General features: G+C 40.3%; 2 protein-coding genes across 2 annotated transcripts; both read left to right on the top strand.

The window, feature by feature from the left end:
- Positions 1-3,685: 3,685 nt before the first annotated feature.
- Positions 3,686-4,732, top strand: LOC104110284 (uncharacterized). Its single transcript, XM_009619747.1, has one exon. The coding sequence runs from the start codon at positions 3,686-3,688 to the stop codon at positions 4,730-4,732; it is 1,047 nt and encodes a 348-aa protein (XP_009618042.1).
- Positions 4,733-5,829: 1,097 nt separating this feature from the next.
- Positions 5,830-8,113, top strand: LOC104110286 (uncharacterized). The gene is made up of 7 exons (XM_070179420.1): positions 5,830-5,927; positions 6,168-6,515; positions 6,577-6,641; positions 6,746-6,822; positions 7,134-7,250; positions 7,346-7,516; positions 8,081-8,113. The coding sequence occupies exons 1-7, from the start codon at positions 5,830-5,832 to the stop codon at positions 8,111-8,113; spliced, it is 909 nt and encodes a 302-aa protein (XP_070035521.1).
- The last annotated feature ends 3,732 nt before the right edge of the window (positions 8,114-11,845 follow it).

Raw genomic sequence — 11,845 nt, forward strand, 5'->3', positions numbered from 1 at the left:
GTGACCTATCCGAAACTCACCCGAGCCCCTCGGAACCTTATCCAAATATCCCAACAAGTCCCATAACATAATACGGACTTACTCGGGCTCTCAAATCACATCAAATAACATTGAAATTACAATTCACACCTCGATTCAGACTTTGAGTTTTAAACTTTTCAATTTGTAAATTTTGTGCCAAAACATATTAAATGAATCTAGAATGACTTCAAATTTGGCAAGTCATAAATGACATAACGGAGTTATTCACATTTCCAGAATCGGATTCCGTCCCTGATATCAAAAAGTCAACCCCGTGGTCAAACTTGGAAGTCTTTAGCCTTTAAATTGCTAGTTCCGTTAAATGGCCATAACTTGAGCTAGGGACCTCTAAATTAAATTATGGCCATACACCTATGTCCCAAATCACGATACGGAGCTACCGGAACTGTCAAAACACTGATCCGGGTCCATTTGCTAAAAATGTTGACCAAAGTCAACTCAGATGAGTTTTAAAACTCTATTTCACATTTTAATCCATTATTCATATAAAAAAAATTCGGAAAATTTTTCGGACTGCGCACGTAAGTCGAGGAATGATAAATGGTGCTTTTCGAGGTCTTAGAACACATAATTACTTATTAAATTTATAGATAACATTTTGGGTCATCACAGACTAGTCCATATATATTCTTAAATTGTATTATTACCGGTCCACGTAATCGGAAAAGTTTGATTGATGTATATTTACAACCTTTGATTGATGAGCTAAAACAGTTGTGGTATGATGGTGTTGGAACATATGACATGTCAACCAAGAAAAATTTCAATTTGCGTGCTAATTTAATGTGGACTATTAACGATTTTCCTGCGTATGGAATGTTGTCTGGGTGGATGACTGCTGGGAAGCTAGCTTGTCCTTACTACATGAAAAATGGTAAAGCGTTCACTTTGAAACATGGCTGAAAGCAACCATGGTTTGATTGTCACCGTCAATTCTTGCCTGATGATCATGAGTTTAGAAGAATGAAAAATGCATTAAAAAGAATAAAGTGGAATATGATTCTCCACCTCCGATACTTTCAGGTGAGAAAATTTGGGAGAGGGTCCAGAACTTCAGTAAAGTTACTGAGGCTCCACATTATAGATTCCCCAGATATGGTGTTACTCATAATTGGACGAAACAGAGTATATTATGGGAGTTGCCTTATTGGAAGGATAATCTTCTCTGACACAACCTTGATGTCATGCATATTGAGAAGAATTATTTTGATAATTTGTTCAACATAGTGATGGATGTTAAAGGTAAGACAAAAGATAACCCGAAGGCTAGGATGGACTTACAAGAATATTGCAGGCGACCTGAATTATACTTGCAGACAGCAAACAATGGTAAGGTGTCCAGACCAAAGCAAGTTACACATTCACTTTGGAGGAAAGATGACAAATTTGTGATTGGGTTATGAAATTGAAGATGCTTAAGGGTTATGCGTCGAATCTTGGAAAAAAAGTAGATATGGAGGTAGGGAAGTTGAGCCATTTGAAAAGTCATGACTTTCATGTTTTCATGGAGACCTTAGTGCCTATTGCATTTTGTGGTTTGCCTGAAAGAATCTGGAAACCCATCACAGAGATTAGTTTGTTTTCCAAAGACTTGTGTTCTACCACATTAAGGGAAGAAAAAATATTTCCATGTGGTTTCTTTGATGTGATGGAACACCTTCCAATCCATTGCTATAAGTGTGGAATGTAAGGAATAGGGACTTCCTCGCAAGGCAAGCAACTTAATAGGGAGAGCCTCTCCGCTCTGCGGGAGACAGTGACAAAGCTCACATCCGAGCTAGAAATGGCCAAGGAAAGAGAAAGGCTTAGAGATGCTCAATTCCTTGGCATGCAAGCTCAGATCAGAACTCTCCTATCTACTGGAGCTTTTTCGTTGCTCCGGTCTCGTGAGTCATCACCAAAGGGTCGACCTCCATGTGATCGTTCCTCCCGTCCTGCTCGTGATCATTCCTCCCATCCTCCCCATGATCGTTCCTCTCGTCCTCCCCTTGATCGTTCCTCCCGTCCTCTACAAGACCGTTCTCTATACTGTCTTGTAAATGAAAGTTCATTAGACGATAATAATGATGTTGTAGAAAATACCCCTTGACTTTTATATACTTTTAACTAGACAAATAGAACCAGTTTTGAACTTGTTAATTTGTTTTAATGAGGCGAGGATTAAAGCGCGCGACAGAGCTTGCATCGCACGGGCTACAGCGAGATGAATCTCGCGTTTTGTCTCGCGCCACGAGGCCTGTAGCGAGGGTGTTCCGCATTTTAAAGCCTATTTTGTCTCCTTTTTTGTTTTGGACTTGGTTATTTCGTTAAGACTTTTTCCCTACACATATAAATAGTTATTAAATACCATTTTTAGAGGAGATTTTGTGACCGGAGGCAAGAACATCACGTGGAACAACTTTTGGAGGAGAAAATAATCGAGTTCTTCATTCATTTATCTTTTCTTTGTAATTTGTTTATGCAAAATACTTGGAAAATTATTACTACGAACATGAGTGGCTAAGCACTCTAGTTCTAAGGTTGTAGTTGACATGATTATTAACGTTTATTAATTACATTTGCGTGTACTTGGGGAACCAACAAGTTTTTGGCGCCATTGTCGGGGACTTAGTTATTGATTGTTTATCTATGTTATGCTTTTATTCATTATTTTTTCAAGTTTTAATTTTTAGTTTGCTTTATTTGTGATAACGCAGGCTCTTCTCTTGAATGCGGAGGAGTAGAAGCGCAAACAATATCCTTCCTCTTGATCCTGAGATCGAACAAACACTTCATAAAGTGAGGAGGGAAGTTGAAGCTAGAACTTGAATTGAAAGAGAGTTGGACATCGTAGTTCAACCACAACCAATAGAGATGGAAGGTATTGAAGGGCATCCGGTGATAGAAGCTGCAAGGCCCAATCCTGCTAATATGACTCAGGCAATTGTGAAGCCTGAGATCACGGGTCACTTTGAACTCAAAAAATACATGGTACAGCTGATTCAGTCCATAGGGCAATATGTGGGTCTGTCTCATGAAGACCCGGAGAGGCACATTCAGAACTTCCTGAAAATTACAGACACTTACAATTATCCGAACGTTTCCAAGGACTATGTCAGGCTGACACTATTTCCCTTTTCACTGCTAGGGGAAGCTAAGGAATGGTTGCAAAAGAAGCCCGCGAACTCAATCCACAATTGGGATGATCTAGCAAGGAAATTCTTAATCAAGTTTTTTTCCACTAAGAAGACAAAGTCACTGAGGAGCCAGATTATTGGGTTTCAATAGCGAGATGGCGAGACTCTTCGTCAAGCTTGGGAAAGATACAAGAAGCTACTCGGAGATTGCCCATATCATTGTCAGACTGGTGAGGTGTTGGGTCACACTTTCGTTGATGGGTTGGATGAGGCATCAAAGAGGAGTCTTGACTCAGCATGTAGGGGTAGTTGCATGGCAAGACCGTATAGTGAGATCCAGATCCTGCTAAACAATTTCACTGCTAATGATAATAATTGGCAAGGATATGGGGAATCACGAAGAGCATTTAAACAAAAGGTAGCAAGTGTGATCGAGCTTGATGATTTCTCAGCCATGAGGGCAGATATAGCGAGATTAGCAAATCAGATGAATAAGATGACAATGCACCAAGCACAATAGATGCAGCATGTGCAACAGATGTCTACTTGCTGCGAGTTATGTGGTAAAGGTCACACAAGTAGGGCAACAAGCTAGAGGGCCGATGAATCAAAATGCTCAATATAGTAACACATACAATCCGAACTGGAGGAATCATCCTAACTTCTCTTGGGGTGGAAATCAGAACATCAGGCCTCAAGCGAATTATAATCATCCACCTCAACCTCTACAGCAATTAGAAAAGAGTATGACTGACATGATGAAAAAGCTCTTGCTAGACAATCAGAAAGTTATGGCTGAGAATCAAGAATTGCGCACAGAGTTCAGAAATCTAGAGAGGCAGTTTGGCCAAATGGCTAACAATAAGAATATTAGACTTGTTGGAGCTCTCCCAAGAGATACAGAGAAAAATTCTCAAGTCAATGCAGTGACGTTGAGAAATGGGAGAGAGTTAGTAGAAGTGCCTAAGAAGAAAAAGGAGCAGTCTGGGTTCGAAGAAGAAAGAGTGCCACAACCTGTAGAGGTAGATGAGAGAAACAAAATAGAGTCTGAGCAAATATCAGAGAGGGTGTCACCTCCTTTTCCTCAAAGACTGAGAAAGAAGAATGATGACTACATGTTTCACAAATTTTTAGATATGCTGAAGCAGATACACTTAAACATCGCTTTGGTGGACATGCTCCGGGAGGTCCCAAAATATGCAAAATATATTAAGGATATAGTGGCAAATAAGAGGAGGTTAACTGAATTTGAGACCGATGCACTTACTGAGGAGTGCACTTCCAGGATTCAACATAAGCTTCCACAAAAGCGTAAGGATTCAGGTAGTTTTACCATCCCCGTGAGGATTGGTGAAATTGATGTGGGTAGAGCCTTGTGTGATTTGGGTGCAAGTATCAATCTGATGCCGTTGTCAGTGTTCAAACAATTGGGATTAGGAGCTCCGAGACCCACCACGGTGCTGCTACAGTTATCTGACAGATCTTACTACATATTGGGGACGTCTTGCTACATAGTGGGAAGTTTATTTTCCCTGCAGATTTTATCATCCTGGACTACGAGGTTGATGAGTTAGTTCCTATCATCTTGGAACGACCTCTTTTGGACACTAGAGATGCCATTATCAAATTCTGAGAAGGTAAGATGATCCTGAGGGTGGACAATGAAGAAGCGGTCTTTAATGTATATCGAGCAATTCAGTTGTCTCGTCATTTCGATGACCTGGCCATGATTTCTGTGGTGAAGATAAATGAACCAGCCGTAGAGCCAAGTGCATTTAAAGATGATGCACTAGAAAAGACATTGATGTTGTTCAATCACTTGGAATTGGAAGAAGAAGTTGAGGAGATGTTGCAAATTTTGGATGCATCTTGTGAACACATAAGAGAAAGATCCCAGTTTGAGCCTCTGGATAGGGTAATCGGCTTGCCCTCTGGACCAACAGTTGAGGAGGCTCCAAAACTTGAACTTAAACACTTACCATCTCATCTTCATTATGCATATTTGGGTAGTTCTAACACTTTACCTGTGATTGTTTCTTCTCATTTGTCTAAATTACAGGAAGAAAAGCTCTTAAGGGTGCTGATGGAGCACAAACATGCCATTGGTTGGACAATGTGTGGCATAAAGGGTATTAGCCCTGCATTCTTCATGCACAAAATACTCATGGAGGAGGGACACAAGACTAGCATGGAACATCAACGCCGACTAAATCCAATCATGAAAGAGGTAGTAAGAAAAGAAGTGATTAAGTGGCTCGAAACAGGTATAGTATTTCCCATCTCCGATAGTAAGTGGGTTAGACCTATTCAATGTGTACCTAAAAAGGGGGGTATGACTGTTGTAGTTAATGAACAAAATGAATTAATCCCAACTAGGACTGTGACTGGTTGATGAATATGCAAAAATCATAGGAAGTTGAATAATGCTACACGAAAAGATCACTCCCCCCTCCCCTTCATTGATCAAATGCTTGACAGGTTAGCCGGACAGGAATATTATTGTTTCCTTGATGGCTATTCGGGGTATAATCAGATTTCTATTGTCCCGAAAGATCAAGGAAAGACCACTTTTACATGCCCTTATGGCACTTATGCATTTAAGAGAATGCCATTCGGGTTGTGTAATGCACCTGCGATTTTTCAAGGGTGTATGATGGCTATTTTCACCGATATGGTGGAACTATTTGTGGAGGTTTTTATGGATGATTTTTCTGTGTTTGGTCCTTCTTTTGATGAATGCTTGACCAATCTTGCTAAAGTGCTTTCCAGGTGTGAGGAGACTAATCTGGTACTGAATTGAGAAAAGTGCCATTTTATGGTACGTGAAGGTATAGTGCTGGGGCACAAGGTGTCCAAAGATAGACTGGAAGTTTACAAAGCTAAGGTGGAAGCAATTGAAAAGTTGCCACCACCGATTTTAGTGAAAAGAGTTAGGAGTTTTCTGGGACATGCAGGTTTTTATCGCTGATTTATAAAAGATTTCTCAAACATTTCTTCTCCTTTGTGCAGGTTATTAGAGAAGGATGTGCCGTTCAAGTTTGATGATACTTGTCTGAAAGCATTCGAGGAGCTGAAAAAGAAATTAGTGAGTTCACCAATCATAGTGGCTCCTGACTGGAAAGAGCCATTTGAGCTGATGTGTGATGCTAGTGATGGTGCAATTGGGGGCGTGTTGGGCCAGAGGCGGAGCAAAATTTTTCACTCCATTTACTACGTAAGCAAGACTCTTACTCCTGCTCAAATAAATTATACTGTGACAGAAAAGGAGTTTCTTGCTGTAGTGTGGGCGTTCGATAAATTTCGGGCCTATTTGGTTGGCACCAAAGTCATCATCTACACAAACCATACAGCCACCAGGTATTTGTTCGAAAAGAAAGATGCTAAACTAAAGCTAATTCGTTGGGTTTTACTCTTGCAGGAATTTGATTTGGAGATCTGAGACTGTAAAGGAACAGAGAATCAAGTGGCTGATCACTTATCCAGGTTAGAAACTCGGAATCATGTAGCTGAGGGAGATATCATCAAGGAAACATTCTCGGATGAGCAATTGTTGGCCATTACTGCTGGGGAGGTGCCATGGTATGCAGATTTTGTGAACTATCTGGCAAGTGGAGAGATGCCGCCTGATCTTGAGCCTTATGCTAAAAAGAAGTTCTTGCGAGATGTGAGGTCATATGTGTAGGATGAGCCATTTCTGTTCAAATCTTGTACCGATCAGTTAATGAGAAAATGTGTGCCTGAATCGGAAATAAATGCTATCTTACATGACTGTGATGCGTCGCCTTATGGTGGTCATTATGCGGGTGACAAAACGGCAGCTAAGGTGTTGCAATCGGGTTTTTATTGGTCATGGTGTTAAAAGACACCCATGAGTTCGTGAGGAGGTGTGATAGGTGCCATAGAACAGGAACAATCACGAAAAAGCATGAGATGCCATTGCACGGTATTATGGAGGTTGAAAATTTTAATGTGCAGGGAATTTATTTTATGGGTCCGTTTCCCTTGTCCAATGAGTGTAACTACATTTTGGTGGCCGTTGACTATGTGTCGAAGTGGGTGGAGGCCATTGCTTTTCCTACCAATGATGCCAAGGTTGTGGGGGCAACCATTTTTGTAACAAGCTCTTGGACAATGTCTTAGCGTAATATGGGGTCAAACATAAGGTTGCAACCGCTTAAAATCCTCAGACTAGTGGGCAAGTTGAAGTCTCAAAAAGAGAGATAAAGCAGATCCTGGAGAAGACTGTTAGTGCAAGTAGGAAAGATTGGGCTGCAAAGCTTGATGATGCTCTATGGGCATATCGGACTGCCTACAAAACTCCAATCGGATTCTCCCTTTACAAGCTAGTTTATGGGAAGGTATGCCATTTATCAGTGGAACTTGAGCACAAGGCCTATTGGGCGATAAAGAAGCTGAACTTTGATGCATAATTAGTGGGTAGAAAGCGGGTGATGCAATTGAACGATCTTGATGAGTTTCGCTTGCATACGTATGAGAATTCCAAGTTATATAAAGAAAAGACCAAGCGCTGGCATGATAAGCATATCCACCATCGCGAGTTCGAACTGAGCCAATTGGTTCTCTTATTCAATTCGAGGTTAAGACTCTTTTCGGGGAAGCTCAAATCGAGATGGCCGGGCCCGTTTGAGGTAGTGAGAGTCACTCCACATGGTGCAATTGAGTTGCGCGTCTTAGGTGGCGAGAGAACATTCTTAGTGAACGGACAAAGAGTAAAGCACTATTATGGAGGTGACTTTGATCTTCAGAAGTTGAATGTGTTACTTGCCAATGATTAGACGAGATTATGTGTCATGCCGCGATGTTAAATCAGGCGCTTGTTGGGAGGCAACCTATCTTTACTTCTTTATTTTATTTTTATGTTTTATCTTATTATTGTTGTAGTGTTTGTTTTTGTTTTGCAGGATTATAAGCATAGGAGGAAAAGACATTGGTAGTGTGCAAAAGCGAGTTAGATGGTGAGAACTAAGTGTGGGGTGCCCACACAAAGGACCATGCCTGGGGGAAGTCTGAGTACCCCATGAGCCGCTATTGCTTCGGCCTTTGGCCTTTCAGGGAGTTTCTTATCCACCCTCGTTATTGTTTTGCTTTATATGTGCATTAGGGATACTGCACTTTTTTAAGTGCGGGGTGAGAGAATTCTCTAGATAATTAGTAGTAGGTTGTTAGAAAAATATTAACTTCTTATTTTTGTTTTCGTAGTTGTGTAGTGTTTTAGTATTATAGTAGCTATGAAAAAACTAGAAAAAAAAAGTAGAAAAATTTGACTTTTCCCGACGATGGATCTCCTAGATAGTTTTCTTGAGGGATTTAAGTCTAAAGAAAGAGGAAAAAAATATTTTCTTTGTATGTAGTGTAGTAATTCCCCCTTAGTTTTTCTTTGTGCCACAGTTCTTTTCCAAGGGTTTTGTTTGAACCGGGTGTAGTTAGTTTTATTTTTTTTTAGGAGTAGGAGCCATTATGAGATGAATTGTATTGAAGCAATATCTCTTGACTTTGTTATGCCTTGAGAATAGTGAGCACTTTGGTTGTGACGCTTAGGCTAAGTTTTTGACTCTTGTATAAGTACCTTAAATTGTATGATCTTAAATTTGCTTAACTACTTTGACTAAAGTGTCTTGATGAGTCCGATCCTGAGTGAGTTATGTGCCATGTGTGTGTGAGGTTTGTGTATTATTCTGTGCATTGCATTTGATGTCTAGAACTTGTCCTGTGTGTTTGCAAAGTGAAATAGTAGTTTTGTTCAGTCTTGGAAGTGATATAGGCGTTTCTTTTTTGAGCCAGATATATATAGTTTACCCGCCTAATTGTTATGTATCGTAGTTAACCCATTTGAGCCTGTAATCCTATTTCTTTGGCAATCACATTACAAGCCTTACCCATTTGTTTGAATTAACTATCTAATTGAACCTTTTAACCTCTCATGAGCACTTGAATTGTAATGAACTTTGTAAAAGTTAAAGTGTGGGGTGGTTGGTTTGGCTTTTGAGTGGAACTAATGAAATAAGGAGAAAGGTGCACTGTTTTGAAAAAGTAAGAGCCACTTGAATTGAAAAATAAATAAATAAATATATATATAGTTGTATTGCTGTGAAAAATATTCCTTGATAGTGGTGACTTTTGATGTAATTGTGCATAAAAGAAGTATGGAGTAATATACATTGATCTGAAGGTGGAGTTTGGTTTGACATAAGTATGGGGTTAGAATGTTAAAGTATATGTATTAAAGTACTTAGGGAGCTGTAGTCACTCTTATTGTAACGATCCGACCGGTTATTTTGAGCTCTAGTACGTCGTTCAGTAGTTTGAGGCCATGAGCAACTTCATTTCAGGTATTATGACTGGTACGCGTGGTCGGAATTGAAATTTCGGAAGTTCAGAGTTGATTTGACAAGAAAATTTTCATTTTGGAAGCTTTAAGTTGGAAGAATTGACTAAGGTTGGATTTTTGAGTAAACGATCTTGGAATAGGGATTTGAAGGTTCGAACAAGTTCGTATGACGATTTTGGACGTAGGCGTATGTCCGTATCGGGTTTTGGATGACCCGGGAGCGTTTCAGCGCCTATTGTGGAAATTGGTATTTTGGAAGAATTTCATAAATTTGGGTTAAGGTGTATTTCAATGTTATCGATGTCCGTTTGGGAATATCTCTGTATGGTGATTCTGGAATTGGGAGCGCATCCGGATGTAGATTCGGAGGTCCGTAGGTCATTTTGGAGTCATTTGGCTAAAGCTAGAAATTTGAATGTTTTTGAGAAGTTTGACAGGAAGTGGACTTTTTGATATCAAGATCAGAATCCGATTCCGGAAGTTGGAGTAGGTCTGTAATGTCAAGTGTGACTTGTGTGCAAAATTCGAGGTCAATCGGACGTGATTTGATAGGTTTTGACATCAAATGTAGAAGTTTGAAATTTTAGAATTCATTAAGCTTAGAATGGGGTGCAATTCATGAATTCGACAGTGTTTAATGTGATTTGAGGCCTCGAGCAGGTCAGTGTTATGTTGTGGAATAGGTTGGTGTGATTAGAGGGGGTCCTGGGGGCCTCAGGTGTGTTTCGGGATGGTCTCGGACCATTTTCCTTAGTTGTATGATTGCTGGTTTCTGTTGTATCGGGTATGCATCGCGATCAAGGAATGGAGGACGCGATCGCGAAGAGAAAATTGGACTAAAGGGGTCAGATGTTCTATGCGATCGCGGAAGTGGACTCGCGATCGCGTAAGAGGGAGTTCTAAGCTAGGAAATCACGTCTTCGCGTTCGTGAAGTTTGGTCTGCGATTGCATTGTTCTGGATTGTTGTATATCGCGAACGCGTGGGAAAGTTCGCGTTCGTGAAGAAGAAGCTTTTGGGCAGCTGGTTGTTGGCCTTCGCGATCGCAAGGTGATTTCCGCGATCGCGAAGTGGAAGGGCCTGGGCAGTGTTCTTTTAAAATCGGGGATTTGGCTCCTTTTCACTTCATTTCTTCCATAGGAGGCGATTTTGGAGCAATTTTGGAGTGTCATCTTTATCATATACTATAGGGTAAGTGATTTCTTCTCATTGTGAGAAAAATACATGGTCTATACGCGGATTTAGACATGAAAATTTGTAGAAATTTGGGATTTTGAAGAAAAACCTAGAATTTGTTATTTTTGGATTTTGACCACGAAATTGGGCATGGAATTGAGAATAAACTATATATTTGAGTTCGTGAGGTTATGGGTAAACTTTATCTTCGAAAATTTTTGGATTCTGGGCACGTGATCCCGAGGGTGATTTTTATCGACTTTTCGATCGAGGTTAGAAATTGTTATAAATTGGATTATATTGAGTATTTGAGTATATATTAATGGGTTTGCATAATTATTGGCTAGTTGTGGAGCGTTGGGAATCGATTTGAGTTGATTGGATGGCTTGGGAGCCGGTTATGGAACTTTGGAGCGAGGTAAGTCTCCTTTCTAACTTTGTAAGGGGGAATTAACCCCATAGGTGAACTAAATTATTATGTGCTTCTATTTGTGGGAGCTACGTACGCACGAGGTGACGAGAGTCCGTACGTAGCTACTAGCTATGCCTACGTCAGGGTAGTTTAGGCTCACATCATGCCTTGTTGATATTATTATTGATTTATGTTTATTGTTTGCCTTGTGCGGGAGCGAGATTGAGTCTGCTTATTAAATGTTTTGAAATGAGTTGAAATTGAAGAATTTAAGATTTTAAAGGTTTCATTTGAACTTCGTAATTTCGAAAAGAATTGAGGAATATTATAATAGCTTAAGAAATCTATGTGTAACCGCGTCGCATGTATGATTCGCGAGCGGGATAATTTCCTTAAAAAGCTTCAAGTTGAATTTCCCTTATTTTGAAAAGAATCAAGAACGAGATATGATTTTAATGTTAAATTTATATTTGACCGCGTTGCAAGTATGCTCTGCGAGCGGGGAGATTCCTTAAATTTATATTTGACCACGTCGCACGTATGATTCGCGAGCGGGGTATTTCCTTTTACCACTCTTATGGGATCGGGCCGTTCGCCTCGGCAGGATTTATGTACCACACTCTCATGGGAGCGGGCCATCCGCCTCGGCAGGTTGATAGATGCATCTATGGTTTGCGTCGTTCGACCCTCGGCAGTGCATAGTTTACTTTTATGTTGGATCGGGCCGTACGCCTCGACATTTCCTATATAT

The sequence above is a fragment of the Nicotiana tomentosiformis genome, chromosome 6 (assembly GCF_000390325.3).
Source record: "Nicotiana tomentosiformis chromosome 6, ASM39032v3, whole genome shotgun sequence".
Taxonomy (NCBI): Eukaryota; Viridiplantae; Streptophyta; class Magnoliopsida; order Solanales; family Solanaceae; genus Nicotiana; species Nicotiana tomentosiformis.